Source organism: Hyperolius riggenbachi, chromosome 9 (genome assembly GCF_040937935.1).
Source record: "Hyperolius riggenbachi isolate aHypRig1 chromosome 9, aHypRig1.pri, whole genome shotgun sequence".
Lineage (NCBI taxonomy): Eukaryota > Metazoa > Chordata > Amphibia > Anura > Hyperoliidae > Hyperolius > Hyperolius riggenbachi.
The window spans coordinates 284,668,833-284,696,230 of NC_090654.1; the positions used below are offsets into that span (position 1 = coordinate 284,668,833).

At 45.9% G+C, this 27,398-nt stretch overlaps 1 protein-coding gene across 1 annotated transcript in view; it reads left to right on the forward strand.

The window, feature by feature from the left end:
- DYNC1H1 (dynein cytoplasmic 1 heavy chain 1) overlaps positions 1-27,398 on the forward strand; it is a 148,790-nt gene that overhangs the window by 3,161 nt on the left and 118,231 nt on the right. Inside the window, exons 2-7 of the mRNA XM_068254710.1 lie at positions 10,948-11,035; positions 11,938-12,111; positions 20,750-21,005; positions 22,885-23,071; positions 25,867-26,138; positions 26,289-26,516. Of these exons, the coding sequence (XP_068110811.1) occupies positions 10,948-11,035; positions 11,938-12,111; positions 20,750-21,005; positions 22,885-23,071; positions 25,867-26,138; positions 26,289-26,516 (1,205 nt within the window). The remainder of the gene's footprint in view (positions 1-10,947; positions 11,036-11,937; positions 12,112-20,749; positions 21,006-22,884; positions 23,072-25,866; positions 26,139-26,288; positions 26,517-27,398) is intronic.

Genomic DNA, 27,398 nt, shown 5'->3' on the forward strand with positions numbered 1-27,398 from the left:
TGCCTTGGCATTTTCAGACAATAGCACGGGCTTACAGGAGCTCAGTCTGGGCAGGAGCAGGGGGAGGTGTTACTAGCCATTGATTTCAAAGGCAGAGGGGAGAAGGCGCGGGGACTGAATTTACACATAGGCAAGCTGATAGCATCTCCAGCCCTCGGCCTGTGACAATGTGACAAACAGAACAGGGCTGCCCTCATTGTATCACAGGAATAAATAATCATAAACTTTTGAAGCTGTTTGCAGCTAGATATGCTGTGTAAACTATCTAAACTTTAGATAAGATATATAGACAAGTTACTTGTTATAGTTAGTTTTTCTTCTTGGATCCGCTTTATAGAAAACCTATAAAAAAAAAACAAAAATAAAATAACCCTGCTGGGGGATAATTACCTCGGGATGGGGAAGCGTCTTGTGATCCTAGGAAGCTTCCCCCCCCCCCCTGCCCAGTAGCGGCTTTTCATTCGGGTTAAAGGTGGCCATAAACTTACAGATTTGCAGCAGATTTGACCATCAGATTTCTCTCAGATGCCTGTCAAGTTGAATCTGACAGGAATCTGTCTGATGTGCCACACACTAGGAACAGGTTTCCAATAGATTTCAGAATTAAATCTATTAGCAATCTAAAATGCATTATTGGACCATTAGATCCAATGCAACTCTTATGGGCCATCGATCTGCTGCCAGCTGCAGATCGACCTAGATTTTCCATCCTGTCTGATCAAATTGATCAAAATCGGCCACAAATCGATTGATCGATAAATTTGATAGAACCGATTTCTGAATGATCAATCGATTCTTTAGAATCGATCGATGACTGAATTCGACCAGTGTATGGCCCCCTTAAAGTGAACCAGAGATGAAGCACCCTCATGTATTTTACCATATACAGGATCTTCTAAAAAAAATTAGCATATTGTGATAAAGTTCATTATTTTCTGTAATGTACTGATAAACATCAGACTTTCATATATTTTAGATTCATTACACACAACTGAAGTAGTTCAAGCCTTTTATTGTTTTAATATTGATGATTTTGGCATACAGCTCATGAAAACCCCAAATTCCTATCTCAAAAAATCAGCATATTTCATCCGACCAATAAAAGAAAAGTGTTTTTAAAACAAAAAAAGTCAACCTTCAAATAATTATGTTCAGTTATGCACTCAATACTTGGTCGGGAATCCTTTTGCAGAAATGACTGCTTCAATGCGGCATGGCATGGAGGTAATCAGCCTGTGGCACTGCTCAGGTGTTATGGAGGCCCAGGATGCTTCGATAGCGGCCTTAAAGAGGATCTGTAACCTCAAAAAATCCCCTGGGGGGTACTCACCTCGGGTGGGGGAAGCCTCCAGATCCTAATGAGGCTTCCCACGCCATCCTCTGTCCCACGGGGGTCTCGCTGTAGCCCTCCGTGCAGCCGTGACGTAATATTTACCTTCCTGGCTCCTGCGCAGGCGCTCTGACGGCTGTCGGCTCCGAACTACACGGAAATACCCGATCGCCGTCGGGTCTGCTCTACTGCGCAGGCGCAAGTTTCCGGCGCCTGCGCAGTAGAGCGGACCCGACTGAGATCGGGTATTTCCGTGTAGTTCGGAGAGGAAAGCAGCCACAGCGCCCCCGCTGGAGCCAGCAAAGGTAAATATTGAACTGACAGTCGGGTCTGTCGCCGGCCGTTCGGAGGGCTGCAGCGAGACCCCCGTGGGACAGAGGACGGCGTGGGAAGCCTCATTAGGATCCGGAGGCTTCCCCCACCCGAGGTGAGTACCCCCCAGGGGATCTTTTTCATGTTACAGAGTCTCTTTAAGCTCATCCAGAGTGTTGGGTCTTGTGTCTCTCAACTTTCTCTTCACAATATCCCACAGATTCTCTATGGGGTTCAGGTCAGGAGAGTTGGCAGGCCAATTGAGCACAGTAATACCATGGTCAGTAAACCATTTACCAGTGGTTTTGGCACTGTGAGCAGGTGCCAGGTCGTGCTGAAAAATGAAATCTTCATCTCCATAAAGCTTTTCAGCAGATGGAAGCATGAAGTGCTCCAAAATCTCCTGATAGCTAGCTGCATTGACCCTGCCCTTGATAAAACACAGTGGACCAACACCAGCAGCTGACATGGCACCCCAGACCATCACTGACTGTGGGTACTTGACACTGGACTTCAGGCATTTTGGCATTTCCCTCTCCCCAGTCTTCCTCCAGACTCTGGCACCTTGATTTCCGAATGACATGTAAAAGTTGCTTTCATCCGAAAAAAGTACTTTGGACCACTGAGCAAAAGTCCAGTGCTGCTTCTCTGTAGCCCAGGTCAGCACTTCTGCCGCTGTTCGTGGTTCAAAAGTGGGTTCATGCTTCCATCTGCTGAAAAGCTTTATGGAGATGAAGATTTCATTTTTCAGCACGACCTGGCACCTGCTCACAGTGCCAAAACCACTGGTAAATGGTTTACTGACCATGGTATTACTGTGCTCAATTAGCCTGCCAACTCTCCTGACCTAAACCCCATAGACAATCTGTGGGATATTGTGAAGAGAAAGTTGAGAGACACAACACCCAACACTCTGGATGAGCTTAAGGCCGCTATCGAAGCATCCTGGGCCTCCATAACACCTGAGCAGTGCCACAGGCTGATTGCCTCCATGCCACGCCGCACTGAAGCAGTCATTTCTGCAAAAGGATTCCCGACCAAGTATTGAGTGTATAACTGAACATAATTATTTGAAGGTTGACTTTTTTTTTGTTTTAAAAGCACTTTTCTTTTATTGGTCGGATAAAATATGCTAATTTTTTGAGATAGGAAATTTGGGTTTTCATGAGCTGTATGCCAAAATCATCAATATTAAAACAATAAAAGGCTTGAACTACTTCAGTTGTGTGTATTTGAATCTAAAATATATGAAAGTCTAATGTTTATTAATACATTACAGAAAAGAATGAACTTTATCACAATATGCTAATTTTTTGAGAAGCTCCTGTATATCAGTGGGAACATTTGAGAAAACCCCCTACTCTGCTCTCGGTTTCATCCCTCACTGCTCAGCCTGCCTGTTATCAGCCCTGATAAAATCCCCCACTGAGCATTCAGTCTGGCTTTGCTCAGGAATCATTATAGCTCAGTCATTACAGCAGAGCCAGAAGGGGGCAGGCTTGGGCTTGAAAATACATCAGAGAAGACAGGCTCCGCTATAATGATTCCTGAGCAAAGCCAGACTGAATGCTCAGTGGGGGATTTTTAGCAGGGCTCTTAACAAGTATATTAAAATACTTGAGGGTGCTTCATCTCTGGTTCACTTTAAGGCAGAAATAGCGGAGCACGGTCGTATCCGCTCTACTGCACAGGGGCGAGTCCTTTGCGCCTGCGCAGTAGAGCGGATACGATCGGTCTCGGCTATTTCTGCCTTACCTGAACGAAGAGCCGCTACTGCGTCTGCGCGGGATCGCAGTAGGTAAATATTGCCGCGCCTTCGCAGTATTTGTCATCTTTTGTCAAGGAAGTTTTGGGGGCTCCAGCATTGGATTCCCCCAGGCTACAGAGGATGGGGAAGGCTCATTGGGACCCTGAGGCTTCCCTCTCCCAAGGTAATGATCTCCCAGAGGGAGTTGTTTTTTTTGTTTTTTTTTTGTTAGTGTTCTTTAACCTTCCTGGCGTACGTTCGGGGTAAGCCGCGCAGGCGGTTTTCTCAGGCCCTGCTGGGCCGATTTGCTTAATTTTTTTTTATTTTATTTTTTTGCCGGCCCGCGCTCGATCGCCGCTATCTGCTCCGCCGCGCCGCCCCCCCCCCCCCCCCCCCCAGACCCCCTGCGCTGCCTGGCCAATCGGTGCCAGGCAGCGCAGAGGGGTGGATCGGGACTCCCAAAGACGTCACGACGTCGCTGACGTCATCCCGCCCCGTCGCCATGGCTTTCAATTCTTTGAACGGGATTTCCTGATGCGATCGAAGCGGGCGGATGCCGCTGAGCAGCGGCTATCATGTAGCGAGCCTTCGGCTCGCTACATGATTTAAAAAAACAAAAAACAAAAAAAAACCGCGCTGCCCCCTGGCGGAAAACATTAGACCGCCAGGAGGGTTAACAGAAGGTTTAAATTGTGGAATGAGTTTCATGACTCCTTATGTAACATGATTGACTTGGTTTCATGATCTTCAGATACCTGCTAGATTCAGGGCTCGTTTCCACTGTTGCGGTGCGTAATCGCCTGGATTCCACCGCGGATGAAATCGCATGCGGATGCGTTTCCGCATGCGGATTTCCCCGCGATTTCGCATGGGATTTCGCATGGCAAAGAGCCAGGCGAATTTAACCATGTCACTGCCTGTGCAAAGTTCCATTGCAATCCGTGCGAAATCGCGGGGAAATCCGCATGACAAAGCCGCATGAGATTTCCCTATTAAAAGCATTGCCGCACGCGAAATCTGACGGCTCTGCCGTGCAGATTTCCCCCGCACGCCAAAACGCACCCGCACGACGCACAAGTGGAAACAATCCCATCCACTTGTATTGACTATGCGAATCCGCATGCGGTGCCTGCATGCGGATTCGCTACAGTGGATACGAGCCCTCAATGTCTGCTTGCATGAGCTCACTGGCTCCAGCTTGCTGATCACCTGACATCTAACTGCTAAACATAAATGGACCACTATCACCAAAATTGTAATATTTAAAATAATTGTAAACACATACAAATACAAAGGACACTTTCTTCCAGAGCAAAATGAGCCATAAATTACTTTTCTCCTGTGTTGCTGTCACTTACAGTAAGTAGTAGAAATCTGACAGAACCAACAGGTTTTGGACTAGCCCATCTCTACATGGGGGATTCTCAGGGTTTTCAAAAGCTTTTCATGAATGGCAGTTGCTCTGCCCAACTGCCAAAAGTGTGCAGGGAGGCTGGTCAACATCTTTTGTATGAATCTCTTTCAATGTGTGTCTTTATAAAGAATAAAGGCCTTGCTGAGAATAACCCATGAAGAGATGGACTAGTCCAAAACCTGCTTGTTCTGTCAGATTTCTACTAATTGCTGGTTAGGCCTCGTTCACACCTAAAAACAAACGCAAACGTTTTGCATTCTTGTGCGCCTTTTTTACCCCTCCCGGCGCTCCCCTGCATGCTGCGTTTTTGGAAAAATCTCTTTGTTAAGCGAACGCAATAGATGCATAAAGCAGTTTTGTGAGCATTTAGCGCTCTTCCTATACCTTCCATTATAGCAAAATCGCCCCAAAAATGGTCCAGGCACTGCTTTGCTGATCGCACAGCGCATGAATCACATTGATATGAACCTTCTCATAGAGATTCATTGCACAAGCGTTTTGTGGGTGATTTTAAAAATCGCCTACGCTTGAAAAAGGCCTAAAACACCCCTAGTGTGATCCAATCCCTAAGTAACAGCAACATAGGAGGAATGCCATTTATGGCTCATTTTTACTTAGGAAGAAAGGTACTTATTTGTATGTCATTGCGTGTATCTTACAATTTTCTCGACAGTGGTCCTTCAGCCAGCACAACGGTCATCTTTGTTTCTATTTAACTACCATCAGTGTTTTTCTTCAGCTAACCTCTGGAAATATGCCGGAAGAAGGGGACCAGATCCCAGAAAGCTTGCATCATTTAAAGGATACCAGAACCCGGCGACGTTGGTGACCTTTGCCCCGGACATACTGCGCCCTGTGTGCCCGCAGTATGTCCTTCCCTCTTCGTTTCTGGCCGGCGCATAGTGAGTGGCTCAGAAGCACGCTGACACCTCTGTTTCCTCCGTGCTGCATCTGCGCTCCACTAAACCAAGCGTCATGATTGGCAAAGGTCAACGAAATCACCGGGACACCGGCATGTATACAGCAAGAACGGCGGCAGATGGAGGGGACCAGGAGGAGTGGCCAATATGTACTTTTTACCCCCTACACACTGCATCTACCATTTTTACCGGAGCCTTTCGGTTCTGGTATCCTTTAAAGGGACTCTGAAGTCTCAAAAAAACCCATTTTTTATTTCCTATTCCTCTTAAGTATTAATGTCCCACCAGAAACCCCCGCATCCCCGCAGCTGAACGCTCACTTAATCCCCCGAAATCCCTGGGCAAATATCCACGACTTTCAAAATCGTGAATTTTGCTGCCTTAAGGAGGCAGAGCTTTGGGCTGTAGCTCCGCCTCTACTCGCGTCCATCTGCGCTGATAGCCGCCTCTCCCCACCCCTCTCAGTGAAAGAAGGCTGGTAGAGGCGGCGATCAGCGCTGATTGATGTGCATGGAGGCAGTGCTACAGCCCAAAGCTCTGCTTCCCCCGGGTGGCAAAATCCTCGACCAAGAAAGTCATGGATTTTGCCGGGGGAGTTGGGGGTCATTTATGGCATTTTCAGCTGCGGGGATGCGGTGTTTTAGGAGGGGCAATTATGTTAGAGGTTTTTAAAGTAAAAACCTAATTTTTAGGAGACTTCAGAGTCTCTTTAAAGAGAATCTGTATTGTTAAAATCGCACAAAAGTAAACATACCACTGCGTTAGGGGACATCTCCTATTACCCTCTGTCACAATTTCGCCGCTCCCCGCCGCATTAAAAGTGGTTAAAAACAGTTTTAAAAAGTTTGTTTATAAACAAACAAAATGGCCACCAAAACAGGAAGTAGGTTGATGTACAGTATGTCCACACATACAAAATACATCCATACACAAGCAGGCTGTATACACCCTTCCTTTTGTATCTCAAGAGATCATTTGTGTGTTTCTTTCCCCCTTCTGCTCTCATGCACTGAAGTTTCAGGCTGCTCTTTTCTTCCTGCAAACAGCTTTGCCCTTGTCTGTAATTCCTCAGTATGTGAAAGCCCAGCCAGCTCAGAGGGCACTTTATCCAGCTTGTAAAAGATACGAGAGCAGAGAGAAGCTGCACTAATCTAAATATCACACAGGCAGTGTGCAGAAAAGGGCCTGAAAGGGGGAGTTCATAGCAGAACCACAACACTGAAGAACTTGGCAGCCTTCCAGACACTGGCCGACAAGTCTGACAGGGGAAAGATATATTGATTTATTACAGAGACTGTGATATCAGAAAGTGTTGCAGTAAGACAGAACACATTAGAATAGCTTTTGGAACTTGTAGGATGATAAAAAACAGGATGCAATTTTTGTTACGGAGTCTCTTTAAGAGGAATAGGAAATAAAAACTGGGTTTTCAGTTACCCATTGAAAGTGTATTACTTTTACAAGACTTGGTTTTTTCTACCTACATGCTCTGTTGCTTGGTCATTATTTCCATGAGCTTTTGCTAGTCGTCCAGAGTAAAAGTGTAAAGCTGGCCTTACACTATTATCAGTTAGCATTTGATTGTATTTGTGATTCATATTGAGGGTTAAAATCGATTTGAGAGATCCCCGATGGTTTTCTAGTCAGTCTTAAAGAGAACCTGTAACAAAGTTCCCCTGGGGGGGTACTCACCTCAGTAGGGAACCCCTCAGGGTCCCAATGAGGCTTTCCCCTCCCCTGTAGCTGCAGGCAGTCCAGCGCTGGCTCCCCCGAAGTCTCCTGCAATCCTCCCCCGACAAGCCTGACAAGGCTTGCTATATTTACCTTCCCGGCTCCAGCGGGGGCGCTGTTGCGGCTCTCAGCATGGAAATGGGCGAAAATATCCGATCTCTGTCGGGGTCCGCTCTACTGCGCAGGCCCAGGAGACTTGCATCTGCGCAGTAGAGCGGGCCAACAGCAATCGGCTATTTCCGCCCATCCGCGAACGGAAAGCCGATACTGCGCCTGCGCTGGAGCTGAGAAGGTAAACATTTACATCCCCGCTGTTCGGAGGGCCAGAGCGAGACCGCCGTGAGACACAGGAGGACGGGGGAAGCCTCGATAGGATCCGGAGGCTTCCCCCCACCCGAGAGGAGTACCCCCCAGGGGAATTTGTCGTTACAGGTTTTCTTTAAAGCAAATCTGAAGTTAATTTAGAAAGAAAAAGATACTCACCTAAGGAGAGGGAAGGCTCTGGGTCCTGTAGAGCCATCCCTCTCCTCTCTCGGCCCCCTCGTTCCAGTGCTGGCTCCCCCGTTTGCATCTCCCACTGCGGTAGACGTCGGTAGGTAGTCTTTAGACTCGGGCGGCTCTGTACTGCGCACATGCAAGAGAGCGCGCTCGCGCAGTACGGAACGGCCCATATTTGGAACCCCAAGTGCTTCCAAAGGCTGCCGACGCGTACCCAAGGAGGTAGAAGCAGCTCATGACTGCGGGAACAGGGAGGAGAATGGGAGGCATGTATAGGACCCAGAGCCTTCACTCTGTTTAGGTAAATGTAATTTTCTTTTTTTAATTAGCTCCAGACTCCCTTTTTAAAGCTGAATTGTCAGCCACAAAATCAAATCACATTTACCTACTGCTTTTTGTGTATTCAGTAGTCTACATCCTGACCTTGCATTGCAAGCATTCAAATCTAATCATCAATGTTTCTGCTGGAATGAATCCTATCTCGGTCAGCCTGGCTCTATTGTGGTACATTGCCGGGGAGAGGAAAGCTAATCTCCCCTCCCACATTCCTGCTCCTCACTGATTGGCTGAGGGCAGTTCAGTGTGATGTGAGGCTGAGAAGGGAAACACAACTTACCCCTCTGCAGAAGCTGCTGAAATATGATCTACATTCTGCTCACATGTTTACAAAGCAAGCTAGATATGAGAGTGCAGGAGGGAAAAAAGAGTAAGGGAGGAAATGACATCAGGATTGAGAGGAACTGTTGCGAAAATCTTAAAAATTAAAACGCATACAAATAAGTACTTTTTTCTTCTAGAGTAAAATGAGCAACATAGAAGAAAAAGTAATTTACAGCTGTTACTTACAGTAGTTAGTAGAAATCTGACATTACTGACAGGTTTTGAGTTAGACCATCTCTTCATGGGGGATTCTCAGCTTGGCCTTTAGTTCACAACTGAAATTGCAAAATGCTGTTTGCTGGTTTTGCTGCGAATAACACAGAAAAATCACTGGACACAGTAGCGGTTTGAGAGCGATCTCGATTAGCAGTTCTATACCTGCTAATCGCGATCGCTCAATCACCGGCAAAGCGATGCAGGTAATGAGTTTGCGATTATTGTTAATCGCAAAACGCCCGCGGCAGTGAAAAGATTGCCATTGGATAACATCTGCTAGCGGTTTGCGGTGAGCGGGAATCGCGAGATTCCCGCTCAGTTGTGAACATAGCCTTATTCTTTATAAAGACATTCCCTGAAAAATGATTAATACAAAGATGCTGGCCAGCCTCCCTGCTCACCGTACACTATTTTGGCAGTTGGACGGAGCAACTGCCATTCACCAAGTGCTTTTAAAAATAAAGAAAACCCTGAGAACCCCCCATGAGAAGATGGGCTAGTCCAAAATCTGTAGGTAATGTCAGATTTCTACTGCTTACTGTAAGTGACAGCAACATAGGAGAAAAGTAATTTATGGCTCATTTTACTCTGGGAGAAACATACTTCTTATTTGTATATGTTTACGTGTATTTTAGACTTTAAAGAGGACCTGTACTCATTTAAAATGAACATAACCTAGTTACCTTGCCATCAGTTCCTCTCAGAAGCTCACCATTTTCTTCTGACAATGATCCCTTCCAGTTCTGACAATATTTTGTCAGAACTGAAATATATCAGTTGCTGTCAGTTACAGCTGAGAGGAGAATTGATGTGTCCATGTTTCCCTATGGCTCAAGTGGGCGATATTACAGTTTAACAGCGTGCTGACCAGAAAGCTGTTATGGGGTAATGGCCATTTGTAAAATGGAGGACAGAGAATTCTCTTGATCACAGTGGACAAACAGGACGCGGGACAGGAGAAAGACACTGAGTAGACTGCACAGGAGGTAAGTATGACTTGTGTGTGCTTATTTTGACTTTTTTAATTTTCAGTTCAGGTTTTCTCTTTATTTACTATATAAAATTCACTGAAATCAAAACGTCCACAGTACAATATGTTATGTAAAGGCCGGTGCACACCAAAAAGCGCTAGCTTAAGCACAAACGCTTAGCGCTTTTTGAAGTAATTTTTCAGAGCGATTCTAGGCGTGTGCCTAGCGATTTTTCTAAGCATGTCTAGTGATTTTGGAGCATTTATTTTTTGTTACAGTAGAGCTGGAACTGAACAGCTTCTGTAACAAAAACACTTGGAAAATCACTCTGATCTAGCGCTTTTCAGAGCAGTTTTCCATTTTCCTATACTTAACATTGAGGCAGAATATCCTCAGAAATCAGCAGAAATGCTGCAGGACCCGCGTTTGCATTTGGGAGAATATCACATGGCTCTAGTGTGCTCCATCCCATTCAAATACATTAGCCACGCGCTTTTCAAGACCGATAGTTGTAGGCGATTGGCTGCAACCACTTATTCCCATGTAACGAGATAAAAACAAGGAACACCAAGAGCCCCAATAGTGTAATATGTACTGGTGAATGGTTACTAGCTAGAGTAAGTACTAATACTCACAAACCAGGGTTACCATTAGGCAACCACTGTAAAGGCAGGTGGGGAGATTTTCCTGACCCCACTCAGGAATAAGAAGTCGCTCTCTGTAGATGAGAAAAAGGGGGTTCAACCCTCCACCCAGGGTGGTCTCAATATTATGCAGGAGAACAGAGGCGCCAAAAGGGTAAAAGGAAGCTAAATGAGCTTAAAAACCAAGTTCTTGGTAAATAGAGGAGGTAGTGGTGGACTTACCTCCTCCAAGTAGACACACAACGACTGTAGTAAAGACAGTCAATATATTTTATTTATGAACTCCAAATATGCAACTCGTTTCGCAGGTCTGATCGCGCTTCATCAGGCAATAACGAAATAATAGCATATGTGGTCAGTAGAAGAGCCAGGCACCTCTGTTCTCCTGCATAACTTATCCCCATGTATATGACTTGATCTGAAGAATGAAGGTGTGAGATTATACTCCTGAACTTTTATAAACTGGGTTCCATCTGAGACACATGTGCCTTCTTTTCTCCGCAGAGGATGTCGGCGATGAAGGGGAAGAGGAGAGAGAGGTTATTTCTTATAACGTCAGCATTGACATTCACTACGGACTGAAGTCTAATAGGTACGTTATCTGGTGGTGCGTGTCTGACCGTCTGTCTGTATTTGTGGGGACAGGACACGCTCTACATGGGAATGCATCTCAAATATTTCAGCAGACAGCGCCTAACTTTAGTACAGTGTTCTCCCCAGAATTTTTTTCCAGCCGGATGGGGAAGATTCCACTAGGTGCCGTGTGTGTGTGTGGGTGGGGGGGGGGGGGGGGGGGGATTTGGTGCTGGGTTTAAGTTTCTTTCTGATTGGCTGACACTATGCACAGCAGATTCCCTCATCTGTGCTGCTTTCTAATTGGCTGACATTATGCACAGCAGATCCCGTCGTCTGTGCTGCTTTCTGATTGGCTGACATTGAGTCAGCCAATGAGTGAAGTGATAAATGGATAATTGTACAACTAACATACTGCACCAGGATATACTGTATATCTTCTCAATTTCTGAGGAATTGTGAGGTATGAAGATTACAGGAGGGGGGGGCGGGCAGGGCGATGAGCGGTAGTCTTACCTTTCCGCGGTTTGGGAGAAAGATGGAAAAGAACACTGTGCTTCCGCCGGCATCGCCGGAAGTGGGGACAGAGGGGGATCGTGGAAGGCATTTGCCCGCAGCCGGGCGCTCGCCAAAATCAGCCGGGCGCTCCGCCCGGCTAAAAGCCTCTGTGGGGAGAACACTGTTTAGTATCTAGTGTCAGTATCGGGAAGGTTTCTGACTGCATTCATAACATTTTCACTGCAGTTCCTCTTGAACACTACAGCCGTTATTAGAAGGCTTTATTAGCCACGATGGAGAACAATAAAGCAAATGTTTCTTTGGCAGTAATTCTTTCATCTTATGATTATGGTACAAAGCGTGATCCTTGTTTGTTGCATTGTTTATACAGCGGTAACCTGTGCATTCTCTCGTCTTCTGCAGCTTGGCGTTCATCAAGCGTACGCCAGTTATCGATGCCGACAAACAAATATCCTCTCAGCTGCGAGTGCTGACCCTCAGCGAGGATTCCCCCTACGAGACGTTACACTCATTCATCAGCAATGCTGTCGCTCCATTCTTCAAATCCTACATCAAAGAATCCGGGAAGGCAGACAGGTAATCGTCCTTTTTCAATCATTTGTCAACCATTGGCCAGATACGGCCTTGCACTCCACTGTTGCATAATTGCGTAATTATTTGGGTTGAAAAGACATCTGTCCGTCGAGGTCAACCAGAAAATAAAGTACAACTCCAGCCTCCTCCTTCACATATCCCTGTTTTTTTTTAAAAGAGAATTTTTATTGATTTTCAACAAACAGCTCTTAATAGAGCGTAAAAACAAAACAAAAACATTTCCCAGAAATAATGCAGTTCTAGTTACAGTACAGTGATTGGCAAGAGCGAGAACCATAATCATATAGTATAGAGAGCATAGAATATTGTCATGAACAGTAACAGGATTAACAAATCGTTACGGGGTGAATCTTAATGTAAAAGGCGAGCAGGAAATGGGGTCTTAACTATATTCCTTGATTAATCCAGGTTCAGATCCTGAACCGATATATTAATATCCAAATTCGGAATTACCGTATCCATAGAGTCAACCCATGAGGACCATATTTTAGTGAATTTTTTTGGTTGGTTACGGGTCTGGTAAGTAAGTTTATACAGTGGAAGAGCCTGGTTAATCAGTTTCTTCCATTCGGTTAGATTAGGGGGATTACTGTTTTTCCATTTTAGTGTAATAGATTTTCTGGCGTAGAATAGTAAAATCCTAATAAGTGTTTTTTTCCCTGCACTACAATGTATATCTTGTATCATCCCCAGCATACAAACTTTGAATGATTGAACTATGGGAAGATCCAGAACCTCTCTTAGAAAATGGATAACTGACTTCCAATAATCATTAACTTGAGGACAGAACCAGACGCAATGTAGAAAATCGGCCCGATCCTGTCCACATTTAAAGCAACGGCCATCATGACAAGGCGCCATCCGAGAAAGTCGGATAGGCGACAAATACGCTTGATGCAGCCATTTCAGACCTATCATCCTATCATAGGCTGCAATAGTGGTTTTATGGTAGTTATCTACTATATCCAACCAATCTCCCTCCAGTATCTCATCTACCGCATCAGACCATCTCTTTTTTATAGACTCGAATTTGGGTGTTGTTTGGGAACTTAATAGGAAGTTATAATATTTCGAGATCTGTTTGGATCTATCATGATGTAACAGGAGTGTCTCCAGGCCCAAAGGGTTCAGGTCCACTTCTGTCAGGCCAACCTGGGCCCTCATAGCATGTCTAAGTTGGAAGTACCTGAAGAGAGCATGCCTAGGTAGTCCAAACTCCCCTCGGAGCTCCGAAAAGTCTCTAAACTTCCCTTCAGAAAATAGTTGCTGCATATATTTTACGTTATGGTGGGACCAGAATTGCGGATCAGGGACCGTGAGGAGCTCAGGAAGGTTGTTGTTGTGCCATAAAGGGGAGCTATAGGACATAGGGGTCGATGGTTCACCCAGGAATTTACGAGCGGTTTTGTAAATTTTAATTGTATTTTGTATGAGTGAGATTCCCCCTTTTGTATTAGGGACTCCATATCTGTAGATGGCTCCACACAGGGATTCATACGAAGACGCAATGTCGGCTTCAAGTGCCAAGGTAGAGTCCTGTCTGACGTCGCTCAACCAGTATGCTATAGGTACCAGCTGGGAGGCCAAGTAGTATAAGAAGAAATTGGGCACTGCAAGACCTCCTTGGGAAGTGGGTAGTTGCAGTGTGGATAGGGATATTTTGGGGATTGAATTTGCCCAAATAAATGAAATGATTAGGGAATCAATACGGCGAAATATTTTCCTATGTATCCAGGAGGGAGCCATCTGGAGAATATAGAGGATTTTTGGGGCGACTATCATCTTAATTATACAGACTCTTCCACACAGATTAAGTGGAAAGGAGATCCAGTTTTTTAGTTTGGATTCAATGGCTTCCAAAGTTGGATATAGATTACATTCAAGGAATTTTTCAGGTGAGCGCCGAATCCAAACCCCTAGGTATTTAAACGTGTCCACCACCTGTAAAGATGATCGTGGAGAGATCAGTTGACGAGCGGGGTCATCTAGAGGGAAAATGATGGACTTGGACCAGTTTATTGAGAGGCCAGACATGGAGCCAAATCTAACAAAAATATCCAGCACCGCGTCTAGAGATGGCCCAGGGTCCGCAAGATATATTAGCATATCGTCTGCATATAATGAAATACGCTCCTCTATTTTGTTAATTTGCAGCCCCTGAATCTTAGAAGATTCTCTTATAAAGTGGGCTATAGGTTCCAGTGCTATTGCAAACAGGAGAGGGGACAGAGGGCAACCCTGACGAGTGCCTCGGGAGATCTCAAAACTATTGGAGATGGTCGAGTTGACTCTAAGTTTTGCTCGTGGTGCGTTATATAAAATGGTAAACCATTTCCTAAAATTTGGGCCGAAACCGAATCTCTCCAGGGCCGCCTGAACGTAAGGCCATTCGATGGAGTCAAAGGCTTTATTAGCGTCCAGGGATAAAATTACCCTAGTGCCAGCATTAGAATGGGGGTATTGAATATTAGATAGGAGCCTACGGATGTTTAATCTAGTATTGCGACCGGGAATAAACCCCGTCTGGTCAGGATGTATTATAGAAGTAATATGTTGGTTTAGTCTTATTGCTAGGATCTTGGTCAAGATTTTAAGATCCGTATTTATTAAGGAAATTGGTCGGTAGGAGTCGCACATAAGTGGGTTTTTGCCAGGTTTAAGGATAAGGACAATTAGGGCCTCATACATGGTATCCGGGAGCGATCCCGTTTCAAAGATATACTGAAATAGCTGAGTGAGATAAGGGATTACTAAGGATTTGTTCTTAGAGTACCACTCAACTGGGATACCATCAGGGCCCGGTGTCTTATTAGCTTTAAAGAAGGAGATGGCTAGTCTGATTTCATCGGCTGTAATTGGGGCATCGAGCTCCCGTTTGGCCTCATCTGTCAACTGTGGTATGTCCAAGTCCCTAAAAAGGTCATCTGTTTCACGTGCAGGTTTGGTAAGTCTGGATGAATATAGGGCTGAGTAAAATTCCTGAAAGACTTTGGCGATTTCAAGGGAGGTTGTATGTATTATGCCTGAGTTATCTATTATTCTGGGAATAGCTACCGTTTGTTCGTTTGATTTTAGTAAATAAGTTAAAAACTTGCTGCACTTATTCCCAAATTCAAATCCCCTCTGTGTGTGGATTAGCTCTCTGCGCTTAGTTCTATCAAGGAGTAGGAGCTCAAGTTTTCTGCGCTCTGTCTCCCAACTGGCATAGTTCTCTCGAGTGGGATGTTGCAATAATCTTAATTTAGCCTCTCGCATCCCCTTTTCGTGGTAATCGTGTGAGGCAATGGTGTTTTGCCTCATTCTGGACATTGAGGCTCTAAAGGTTCCCCTTAGTACAGCTTTACTGGCGTCCCAGCAAATCAGGGGGGAAGCTGTGTCTCGGTTGTTATGCCAGTAATCCCTCATATCCTGTCGACAGTCTTCTATTATAGTCTCATCTTCGAGCCAGCAAGAGCCTAGTCTCCATACCGCTGGTGAGGTGTGACCGGGTAGGTATAACTGACATATAAGAGGGGAGTGATGCGATATACCGTGGGGTAGATACTTTATAGAGTCCACAAGGGGGAGAATATCTTTGGAGCCAAGACATAGATCTATGCGGGACATGGTCTGATGGGTGTCCGAGTAGCAGGAAAATTCCCTAGAGTCTGGAAACTTCCACCTCCAGATATCTTGGAGATCGTATTGGGAGAGCCATTTCAAAAATTGGGGATATGGTCTGCCAGCGCCACTCAACCTATCCAGGGTCGGGTCAAGTACGGCATTAAAGTCGCCCATAAGCAAGAGTGGGTCATCAATAAAGGCATGCAGCTTAGTGGAGAGGCGGTCCGGTGTCTGAGCATTAAACGGGGGCGGGATGTATACTGATCCCAATATCAAGGGCCTACCATCAATGATATATTTGATAATAACAAAATTTCCATTGGGGTCTATTCTGACTTCAGGAATCTGAACTGGGAGGGACTTAGCTATCAGAATAGCTGTTCCCCTTGAAAAGGAGGAATAATGAGCGAGGTAATATGAGGAAATCCAGGTTTTTTTTTAATAGTAAGGCGCGAGATCCCATTAAATGAGTTTCCTGAAGGCAGATAATATGTGGGGAAATTTTACGCGAATGCTCAAATACCAGGCGCCTCTTAATTGGGTTGTTCAGGCCTCTCACATTCCATGAAACTACTTTAATATGCGTCATGACTTAAGGAGAAAAAAGATCTTGGTCCCACCTTGTAGCATATATTTGTCATATATCATAGACTGCGGTAAGTAACATACAGGAACTGCATTATAAACCCCCAGAAGGTCCCTAACCCTCCCCATCCCCTGTTTAAACTACAAGGGATCTAACTCCCTTAACTGAATGTAAAGAGAAGGCGAGTAAACCAGCAACTACCTCCAGTGCCATCCCAGCTCGAGATAAGCGTATCCACCGATATTTGTGGATAGGTTCCTATGCTTAAAACATAACTAGTTACAAATAAAATTACAATAAAGATCCTCAGGTAAAAAGAGAAAAATAACCTGATCCACTCCAGGTCGGCAACTGTGACCACAGCCCAGACAAATAAAACTCAGTGTGTCTGTATAAATTGGAATTATGTGAGCTGTTACCAACTCTCTCCAGTAGATGGCAGCCAACCACCACTCAGTGAGAGCTAGCATGCCAAGAGAGGAGGACAAGTATGAATTGATAAATATATATCTACGGCTGCGGTCAAAGTCCCATGTTCATTATAAGTATAGTGCCTATGAGGTTTCATATGGGCAGAGTTCAGAAGATTCACAGGGCATATACTACAATCATGCAACAACCTGTTCACAATTTAACACCTCGGGAACCTGTAAATATAAGGGGTTGTTAAAGATAGGCATTGTATACACATATGAAATATAGTCTTATATATTCACATAGCATGAGATTGGTTCCTGTCTTGAATACATGGTCTGTGGACCTATAAAAATAAAAGCCATTAAGAGTGTTACGTGCATGAAAGAAATGTTCTTATGCAAGACCACGCACAATACGGGCTTCCATTGTGATCAGCAAGTCCCCGCTAACGTCAGTCTAGGCTGAGGAGATCCGTATTGGCTAGGGAGTGAGAAATAGGATCCCAGGGCCATATAGTTGGTAAGGCATTGAAACAGAGCAATTCTGTGCAGAAGGAGTAGTCAGAATTTAATTCTAGTGGAACTGACCCTATTTCCTTTTCTTAGGAGAGAAGGCAGGGATTGGAAACCCCTGTAGTTCCATCCATGTTGCCGCTTCACTCTGCGAGGCGAAAAATTGAAATTTCCCTTTGTATTGGATGCGTAGTTTCGCGGGAAACAGCATACTATAAGGAATTTCTTGTGTGCGGAGGCCAGCTTTCACAGCATTAAATGTTGCACGCAGTTTCTGAACTTCAGGTGAAAAGTCCTGGTATATTGACACTTTAACACCATTGATAGAGAGATCCGGAGCAGATCTAGCCTTCCTTAGAATCTCGACTTTGTCCCTGTAGTTAAGGAGCTTTGCAAGCATTGGTCTCGGCGTGTTTCCTGGCTTGGGGGGGCCTCCGGGCACTCTGTGCGCCCGTTCAATTGAGAAAGTATGGGAGAGCTCGAGCTCTGGAATCGTATCCTTCAGCCAGTTTTCCAGGAAAACTTCCGGGTCAGAACCCTCACTTTTCTCAGGGATGCCCACAAAGCGCAGGTTTGATCTGCGTGAGCGGTTCTCCAAGTCATCCATTTTTAAAGAGTGTTCTTGGGAGGTCTTAGTGGACTGGGACTGTGCAGCACGCATAGGGTTAACAGTGTCCTCCAACTGACTTATTCTCCGTTCGGATTCCGTCGTTCTATCTTTAAGCTTATTAAAATCCGCCTTAACAAAGGACATTTCCGTTTGGATTGAGTCCAGCCTGGTAGTTAGGGATAGCTGTAGTGCATGTATGGCTGCCAGTAGCTCCGCTCTAGTAGGTTCAGGGGGATCTGGCCCACCCTCCTCCTCCATGCTGTGAGCAGTAGATATGGTCTGACTAGGGCCTGGGCTAATCCTCTGTCCCCCAGGGGGTTCCTCCTTACGAGGCTTACCAGTCGTCTTGTGTGTCTCTCTCACTGCTGTGGTGTGAGTAGTGTCAGAGCGGGAATCCTCCTCCGAGTCTGAAGAGGATGGCGTGTGCTGTTGTGGAGGACCGGCGCCATCTTGCCTGTCTTCCCTTGCGTACTTCGCCAGCTTCTCGGCGGTGGTTGAGACCATCGGGGGGCCGTATTTGGGCATCCTCTCGTGCGGAGGGACTTCCGTGATCAGCGGGAGTAGTTGTGGGGAATCCGCAGTGAGTATCCACTGTGTGTTGCGGAGGATTTAGTCTCGAGCCGGGAGAGCTGCAGGCAGAGACGTCCTCACGCGCGCATGGCTAGCCACGCCCCCACATATCCCTGTTAATCCAGAGGAAGGCGAAGAACCCTTACAAGGCATGGTCCAATTAGCCCTAAAAGGCGAAAAAAAAATCCTACTTGACTCCAGATGGCAATCGGATAAAATTCCTGGGTCAACACCGCTGGGCATTACCTAGTAATTATAGCCATGGATGTCATTCAACACAAGGAAAGCATATAAGCCCCCTTTAAAAGAAGATATAGAATCCAGCCAACCGGAGGGCACAGTACTTCATAAGCATATGTGACGGCATGTGTATCAGGTGGCTGCTCCGATGAGGGGAGGGGTTAGGTGTAATAGGGAGTCGCCAACTGCGGAGGGAGTTGTAGGTGAGTTCCTCTCACAAAGACAATTCCACACAACCCTTTACTGTTTGAGCAGTTGTTAAGCATTTCCTGGAAATGGCAACTCAGCAGGTTAGTCAATTTCCGGACAGCGACAGGACAGGCAGAGTTAAAGTAAAACTGAAAAACTGCTCATCCTGCTGTGGCAATTTTCCTGGAGGCACGAATTACTCCTCCCCTCCGAGGCGCCGTACAGTGGGAGTAAGGATGCAGTTTGGCTTCCAGCTATTACTGGCGGCCGACCTGCACTGGTTTTAACGTAATTTGGGCTCCATCTTTTGTCGACTCCCAAATTACTCACTAAGCGCCATGTTATGGCTTGCTGCGTGGCATGCTTTTTACCTGACTCTACCTGGGGCTTCCTTCAGCCCTCTGTAGTCTGTCTTGTCCTCTGCTGTCCTTTCCTTTCTGTTGCGTGGCTTTGAGACCCACAATCGCAGACCACTGTGCATGCTCTATCCTGGCTGTGCACCTTCAGATTGTGCTCCCATTGTCTGGAGCGTTCTGCGCAAGGTAAGTTGCAGTCTTTCTGAATTGCGCATTCGCAGGACACTCCCAGCCACAGGGGCTCTATCTGAGAGCTGTGGCCGACGACTGGGCCAGTTGGGGAATTTATCAGGACAGACTGAGGGAGAACAGAGGGCACCAGGTGGACTATAGGGGGCTGGAGGAAGCTCCAGGTAAGTGTGAAACCTGAGGTGTTCTTTAGCTATCACACCCATTAAAGAGGACCTGAGATGAACAGAGACGGCATCAGGAGGACACCAAGGGGGTGACTGAGAGAAGCCTCAGGCAAGCAAAATTCAACTTTTTCCTTCATGTCAGGTTCACTTCAAGAAACTCCAGTTTCTGGCAGTAAGGTGACATTGCCACAACAAAATATTCAGTGATTTAAAACACTGGATGGAATGAAGTGGAATAAAATGTTTTTGTTTTGTTTGAGTAATGTGTAAACTGTCGACAGAACGACCGTCCTATGGGCGGGTGTGACGACCCGTAGTTTAACCTCTTCAGGACCCCCCCCCCCTCCCCCCCAAAAGACAAGGACATTTTTTTTTTTTTTTAAAATGGGCCACTGCAGCTTTAAGGCCAAGCTGCAGGGTTACACAACACACACGTTATTTACCCCCCCCCCCCCTTTCCTCCCCACCAACAGAGCTCTCTGCTGGTGGGGTTTCATCCCTGTTGGGATGTTTATTTATCTACAAATATTTTTAAATACATTTTGTTTTTTTTAATCCCATCCCCCTCCTGCCAGCCAATCACTGTGATCACCGCCGATACTCTGAAGGGGACAGCCGTGTCACATGGCTGTCCCCAGTAGATCGCAGCGCTGTACATGGTAAATAGTTTCGTCGTCTAACAGTCTCCGAGCAGCGATCGCTGCTGGGAGACTGAAGGTGGAGTAGAGCTCCACCCACTAAACAGAAGATGCGCACGATCTCCTGCACAACGAAGCCCCAGGACTTTACGCCGATCGGCGTTAGGCGTTCCTGGGGCTGCTGCCGCCGCGGCCACGCCCATCGGAGTGACACGGTCGACAAGCAGTTAAAGTCCGGCGTGTGTACGCGCCTTTAATGAGTAGTTATTGTTTCAGGCATAGTGGTCCCCACTGCGCCATAAGAAAATTACAGTATTTTCACTAATGATTATAATGTGGTATATGCTATGGGCGTGGCAAAAGGTTTGAAGGTGGAAAGAGCCTTTTTTTGTGGCATTTCATGCCTGCTAGACCCAAGGATAGGCCTAGAGAGATTTTACCGGGCATTTGTATTTCTTCTGTATCGTACTGTAACTTGGTCAGTACTGTATAGTCCAGCATGGGGAATGTTGTAAATCATTTGATGCGTTTGTGTCTCACCAGGGACGGTGACAAGATGGCTCCTTCCGTGGAGAAGAAGATTGCGGAGCTGGAAATGGGTCTCCTTCACTTACAACAAAACATCGAGATCCCGGAGATCAGCCTCATGATCCACCCAATCATCACGAACGTGGCCAAGCAATGCTACGAGCGAGGGGAGAAACCCAAAGTCACAGATTTCGGGGACAAAGTGGAGGATCCAACTTTCCTCAACCAGCTGCAGTCCGGGGTCAACCGCTGGATCAGAGAAATACAGAAGGTGAAGTATAAATCAAGGATCAAGTCATAACTCTAATTGTCACTTGTAGATTTGGTGAGAGCGGCAGTGGATTAACAACGGTTACGTTTGTTTTAGAATTCGATTCTTTTTGTTGGAGACTTCCTCTTTACTTTCTCTAGCTATTAACCCAACGGAGACAATGAGTGTCTCCAGAGGCAACACAAACTGTAATAACACAATAAAGCTTTAGATTTCCCTGGACTGGTCACATGATTATGCCTATAGAAATTTGCTGACTCACATGCATGCTAGAAGCAGTAGTGTTGTATCGTGTTAAGGCTCATACACACGTCCAACTTCATGCACAACATGGCCAACCACACAAGTTGTTAACCTGACAAGTACGTACACACGCCAACCAATTCGCTTAATACTATGCGCACAAATTAAATGACAAAGTGCACTACATGTCTGCATTCAAAAATAACAAAGCTGTTCAAAAGACTTGTACACACATTCCAACCTGCATGTTGTGCAGAATGTTGAGCCTTAAAGGGAACCCGAGGTGAGAATAATATGGGGGCTGCCGTATTTATTTCCTTTTAAAGAGACTCTGAAGCGAGAATAAATCTCGCTTCAGAGCTCAGTTAGCATGGGCATGTGTGCCCCTGCTAAAACGCCGCTATCCTGCGGCTAAACGGGGGTCCCTTCACCCCCAAACCCACCCCCGCAAGACTTGGTCGCAAGTTAGTCATAAATTTTCTTCCTGGAGGCAGGGCTAACGGCTGCAGCCCTGCCTCCAGTCGCGTCTATCAGCGGCGCATCGCCGCCTCTCACCCGCCCCTCTCAGTGAAGGAAGACTGAGAGGGGCGGGGAGAGGCGGAGATACGCGTCTGACAGACGCGCGTGGGGCAGGGCTGCGGCGGTTATCCCTGCCCCAACCAGGAAGCGCTCCCCCGCTGCACCGAGGGGATTTGGGGGTGAAGGGACCGCCGTTAAGCCGCGGGATAGCGGCGTTTTAGCAGGGGCACACATGCCCCTGCTAACTATGAGGTCTGAAGCGAGATTTATTCTCGCTTCTGACTCTCTTTAAGCAATACTAGTTGCCTGGCTTCCCTGCTGGTCCTCTGCCTCTAATACTTTCAACCCTAGACCCTGAACAAGCATGCAGCAGGTTGGGGGTTTCTGAAAATATTGTCAGAACTGGTAATTGACTCAATCAGTCCTATATTGTACAAGAAAGTGGTGGGCAATTTCACCACTCATATAACATTAAGTATAGAACTTATTTCAGTAAAATACGAGGAACTAGTCCCATTAAAAAAAAACTGTCTGAGGGTGTCTTTGCTAATATTGTGCAAAAATACATATATACAAAGACCCCCCCCCCCCCCAACAGCATAATCCCCAGCATCACGCTCAAGTGTCAGTCAGCATAAGAAATGCAAAAAAAAAAATAATAATAATAATAATAATCTTACAGCATCAGATGCATGCTGGGAGGGAAATACAGTATTTACAGATGACTAATTTTCCGTTCTGCAATTTCCCGTAGGCATAATCACATGACCACAGCCTAGAAAAAGTAAGGCCTCTTGCACACTACATGCGATTCTGATTTTTATTTATTTTTTTATTCTTTCCCTGATCCAATTTTGGATTCCGCTTTATAAAAAAAAAACTACTGCTGCTAAGATTTTTAATCGGAATCCAAAATCAGACGTATAAAAAATAGGAATCGCATGTAGTGTGCAAGAGGCCTCAGGCTTGTCTTAAAAACAAAATGGCTTTTGCGACCTACCTTTGCCTGAACGTTGGAAATGTCACTACTGTGACCTTAAGCAGATGCCAGTGAAATGTCAGGGTTTGTATATCTGCTTGTGAGGTGGACGGACCACTGATTCTTATCTGGTTTCAGGTAACAAAACTGGACCGGGATCCAGCCTCTGGAACGGCCCTGCAGGAGATCAGCTTCTGGCTGAACCTGGAGAGGGCGCTGTATCGTATACAAGAAAAGCGCGAGAGCCCGGAAGTGCTGCTAACTCTGGATATCCTGAAGCACGGCAAGCGCTTTCATGCCACGGTCAGCTTCGACACAGACACTGGTGAGTATGTTATGCCGTTCCTTAGGTTCCATCATCTAGCTAAATCTCTTTACTGGTTTTTGTTTTTTTTTCCTCTTGTTGTTTTCATATCTAGAAGGTCCATTAAGCTTGGCATGCTGTGTTTAGTATTAGCGCCCGATGTAGTATTTTTTTTTCCTTTTTTAAAAGTACTCCTAAACTATACAAATTCACCTGGGTGAGTTAAAAAAAAAAGTACTTGGGGCTTCTACCGGCCCCCTGCAGTCGCCCTGGGGCGGGAATGTGAATGAGGACCTGCGCGGCCAGAGCTGTGCAAGCACAGTGGCTGGTGAAACTAAACTGAGCCGCGGGGGGGGGGGGGGGGGGGCTGAAGGGTCGTTTAGTACCAGCGCAGGGCGACTACAGGGGACCGGTAAGAGCTCCAGGTAAGTGAGACTGCCTTTTTTTTTTTTTTTTTTTTTTTTTTTCCCCCCCTTTTTATTATAACACTTAAAGTGACTCTGTAACAAAAATTACAACGTTTTTTCTACCATCCTACACGTTCCTAAACCTATTCTAATGTGTTCTGGCTCACTGCAGCACTTTGTACTATAACCATCTCTGTAATAAATCAATGTATCTTTCCCCTGTCAGACTTGTCGGCCTGTGTCTGGAAGGCTGCCAAGTTCTTCAGTGTTGAACTGTTCCTCTATGCACACTCCAGTGTGTTTTATTTACATAAGCCAGCAGCTTCTCTGCTATCTTATCAGTGATAGAAGAGAGCTGGATAAAAATCCTCCTCTGGAGGCTGTGAAAGGAGCTGGTCTGTCACATACTGAGGAATTAACGACATAGGCAGAGCTGTCTGCAGGAAGCCTGTAATGTTCAGTGCATGAGAGAAGCTGGGGACAGAAGGTAAACACACACAAGTGATCTCTTGAGATTCAGAAGTAAGGCTGTATACAGCCTGCTTGTGTATGGATGTATTTTCTATGTGTGGACATGCTGTACATCAACCTACTTCCTGTTTTGGTGGCCATTTTGTTTGTTTATAAACAAACTTTTAAAAACTGTTTTTGACTACTTTTAATGCGGCGGGGAGCGGTGAAATTGTGACAGAGGGTAATAGGAGATGTCCCCTAACACACTGGTATGTTTACTTTTGTGCGATTTTAACAATACAGATTCTCTTTAAAGAGAACCAGAGACGAAGCACATAGTATATTTATACATGCCTGGGGCTTCCTCCATCTCCATCAGCATGGAGTGCTCCCACGCCGCCATCCTCCGCCGCCTCTATCGCCGGTACCGGGTCCGGTCACTGCGGCCAGTCGACGCAAGCACAGTGCGCTCCCTCCGTACTGCGCAGGTGCATGCTTAAAGCAGGCGCCGGCAAGACGGAAGGAGTCCCTGCGGATGCGTACAACTGGCCGCGTCCAGTGGAAGTGACGGGTCCCGGCGATGGAGGATGGCGGCGTGGGAGCGAACCAGGCTGATGGGGCTGGAGGAAGCCCCAGGTATGTATAAATCTATTGTGTTTTCGTCTCTGGTTCTCTTTAAGGTTTCCTTTTAAGGCATACATGTCAAACTCTGTGTTATTAAATTTGGCCCTCAGGTGTTTTCCCCACTTTGCATTATGTTTGGCCCACTCTAGACCACCAGGGAAGCTACATTGGAGGTGAAGTCGTAGATCACCAGGGAAGCCATATGGGGAAGGGGGGGTGGGGGTGGGGGAGTACTAAACACCAGGGAACTCAATGGGAAGGGGAGGGAACTATATAGGGGTGTTTTGGGGGCCTCTAGACACCAGGGAACTGTATAGAGGAAATAGGGACACTAGACACCAGGGAACTGTATAGGGTTTTGGAGGGGGCCATTAGACACCAGGGAACTTTATAAGGGAGGAAGGTGGTCAGTAGACATTGAGGTTGGCCCACAACTAGGTCCCAGTGTACAATTTCGGCCCACTTTATGCTTGAGTTTGATGCCCCTGCATCAGGGAACCTGAAGTCAGAGGGATATGTAGGCTAACATATTTATTTAACTTTAAACATAATCTGTTGCCTGGCTGTCCTGTGGCTGATACTCTGCTTCTAATGCTTATAGCCATAGATTATTTTAGCCCTAGACCCTGAACAAACATGCAGCAGATCGGGTGTTTCTGACAAGATTAGCTGCATGCTTGTTTCTGGTGTGAATCAGAAACTAATGCAGCCAGAATGATCAGCAGGACAGCCAGGAAAATGATATTGTTTAAAAGGAAATTAATACTCCGCCACCATATGCCTCTCGCTTTATGTTCCCTTTTAAACAAAATCCTTTCAAGCTTAAAGAGACTCTGTAACAAAATGTTCAGCTTTATTTCTTCTATCCTATAATTTCTTATACCTGTTCTAATGTGGTCTGTCTTACTGCAGCCTTTCCTAGTTGCACAGTGGCTGAATTATCTCTGTTACATAATCTAATCTTCTTTCCTTTGTCAGGTTTGTCGGCTCAGGCAGGAATGTGCTGCTCTGCTGTGATAGGTAGAAGTTATACACACCCTCTCCACACCCCCTCCAGGCTCTGTATGAGTCACAGACTGAGCTTCTCTCAGCCTATCACATGCTGGTTAGCAGCCATGTTTTTTGTTTGTAAACACTACCTAAAACTGGCAATTACAAGCCAGGATTGCAGCAGGGAGTGGCAGAAACAGCACAGAGGGGCCCAGGAGAAAATAATGAATAGAGTGGTATGCTTTTTATTGTAAGAATTTTAGAGTACAGATTCTCTTTAAATGGCAGATTTTGTTATTGCTATCAGTTAGCATTTGTTGAGATGCTTTTTATTCCTGCTAGGCCTCAAGCAAGCCTTGGAAACTGTGAATGATTACAATCCGCTCATGAAGGACTTCCCATTGAATGACCTGCTGTCAGCCACCGAGCTGGATAAAATAAGACAGGCCCTGGTGGCCATCTTCACCCACCTGCGAAAGATCCGCAACACCAAGTACCCCATTCAGCGGGCCCTGCGGCTGGTGGAAGCCATCTCTCGGGACCTCAGCTCTCAGCTGCTGAAGGTCCTGGGCACCAGGAAGCTCATGCATGTGGCTTATGAAGAATTTGAGAAGGTATAATTATTTTCAGCATACAGTACATACATTAGGCCTCTTCCCGCCCTTTGTTGGGTTGAAATACTGGCCTCCCACTGAACGTGATCACCCCCAGTCACTGATGACTGAAACAAATTAATTCTTCACTGTCACTACTTTGTATTTCAGGTCATGGTCGCCTGTTTTGAAGTCTTCCAAACGTGGGATGACGAGTATGAAAAGCTGCAGGTTCTCCTGAGAGACATCGTGAAGCGAAAGCGAGAGGAGAATCTAAAGATGGTGTGGAGGATTAACCCCGCCCACAGGAAGCTTCAGTCGCGTCTGGACCAGATGAGGAAATTCAGGCGGCAGCACGAACAGCTGAGAGCGGTCATTGTGAGGGTCCTCCGACCACAGGTGCGCTGCCATCTTTCTTTCCTCTGAAGTATTGCTTGTTCATAAGTGAATGGCAGACAAAACGTACAATTCTCTAGTTCTTCTCCAGATGGCTTCAGTCCTTCACGAAGTCCGTTGTTAGACAATCATGACAGTTGCTCTAATTCTTGGGTTTTATATTATTGCGAGGGTTCTTTAAAGGACCTCTGTCGCGAAAATCATAAAATTTTTAAAATATATGTAAACCCATACAATTAAGAAGTACGTTTCTTCCAGAGTAAAATGAGCCATAAATTACTTCTATGTTATGGTAACTTTCTGTAGGTAGTAGAAACCTGACAGAACCGACAGGTTTTGGACCAGCCCATCTTCTCATGGGGGGTTTACAGGGATTTCTTTATTTTCAAAATGCACTTAGTGAATGGCAGCTGTGCGTCCAACTGCCCAAAAAAAGTGTGCAGGGAAGCTGGTCAGCATCTTTGTATAAATCTCTTTCAGGGAATGTCTTTATAAAGGCCATGCTGAGAATCCCCTATGGAGAGATGGACTAGCCCAAAACCTGTCGGTAATGTCAGATTTCTACTACCTACTGTAAGTGACAGCAACATGGGAGAAAAGTCATTTATGGCTCATTTTACTCTGGGAGAAATGTACTTCTTATTTGTATGTGTTTGAAATTTTTTTAGATTTTCACGACAGTTCCTCTTTAACCCCCTTGGCAGTATGATTCTTTCTGGATTTTAGGATCTAAAAGCAGTGCAATTTTTTTTGCATGCTTTTAGATCCTAAAACCTGGGGGGGGGAGAAACCTACTGCTAGAGATCTGCAACGGGCCCTGCACTCGCTCACCTCCTGGGATCGAGCGCTGCAGTTTTCCCTCTGTCCTCCGGGTGGTGCCCTATA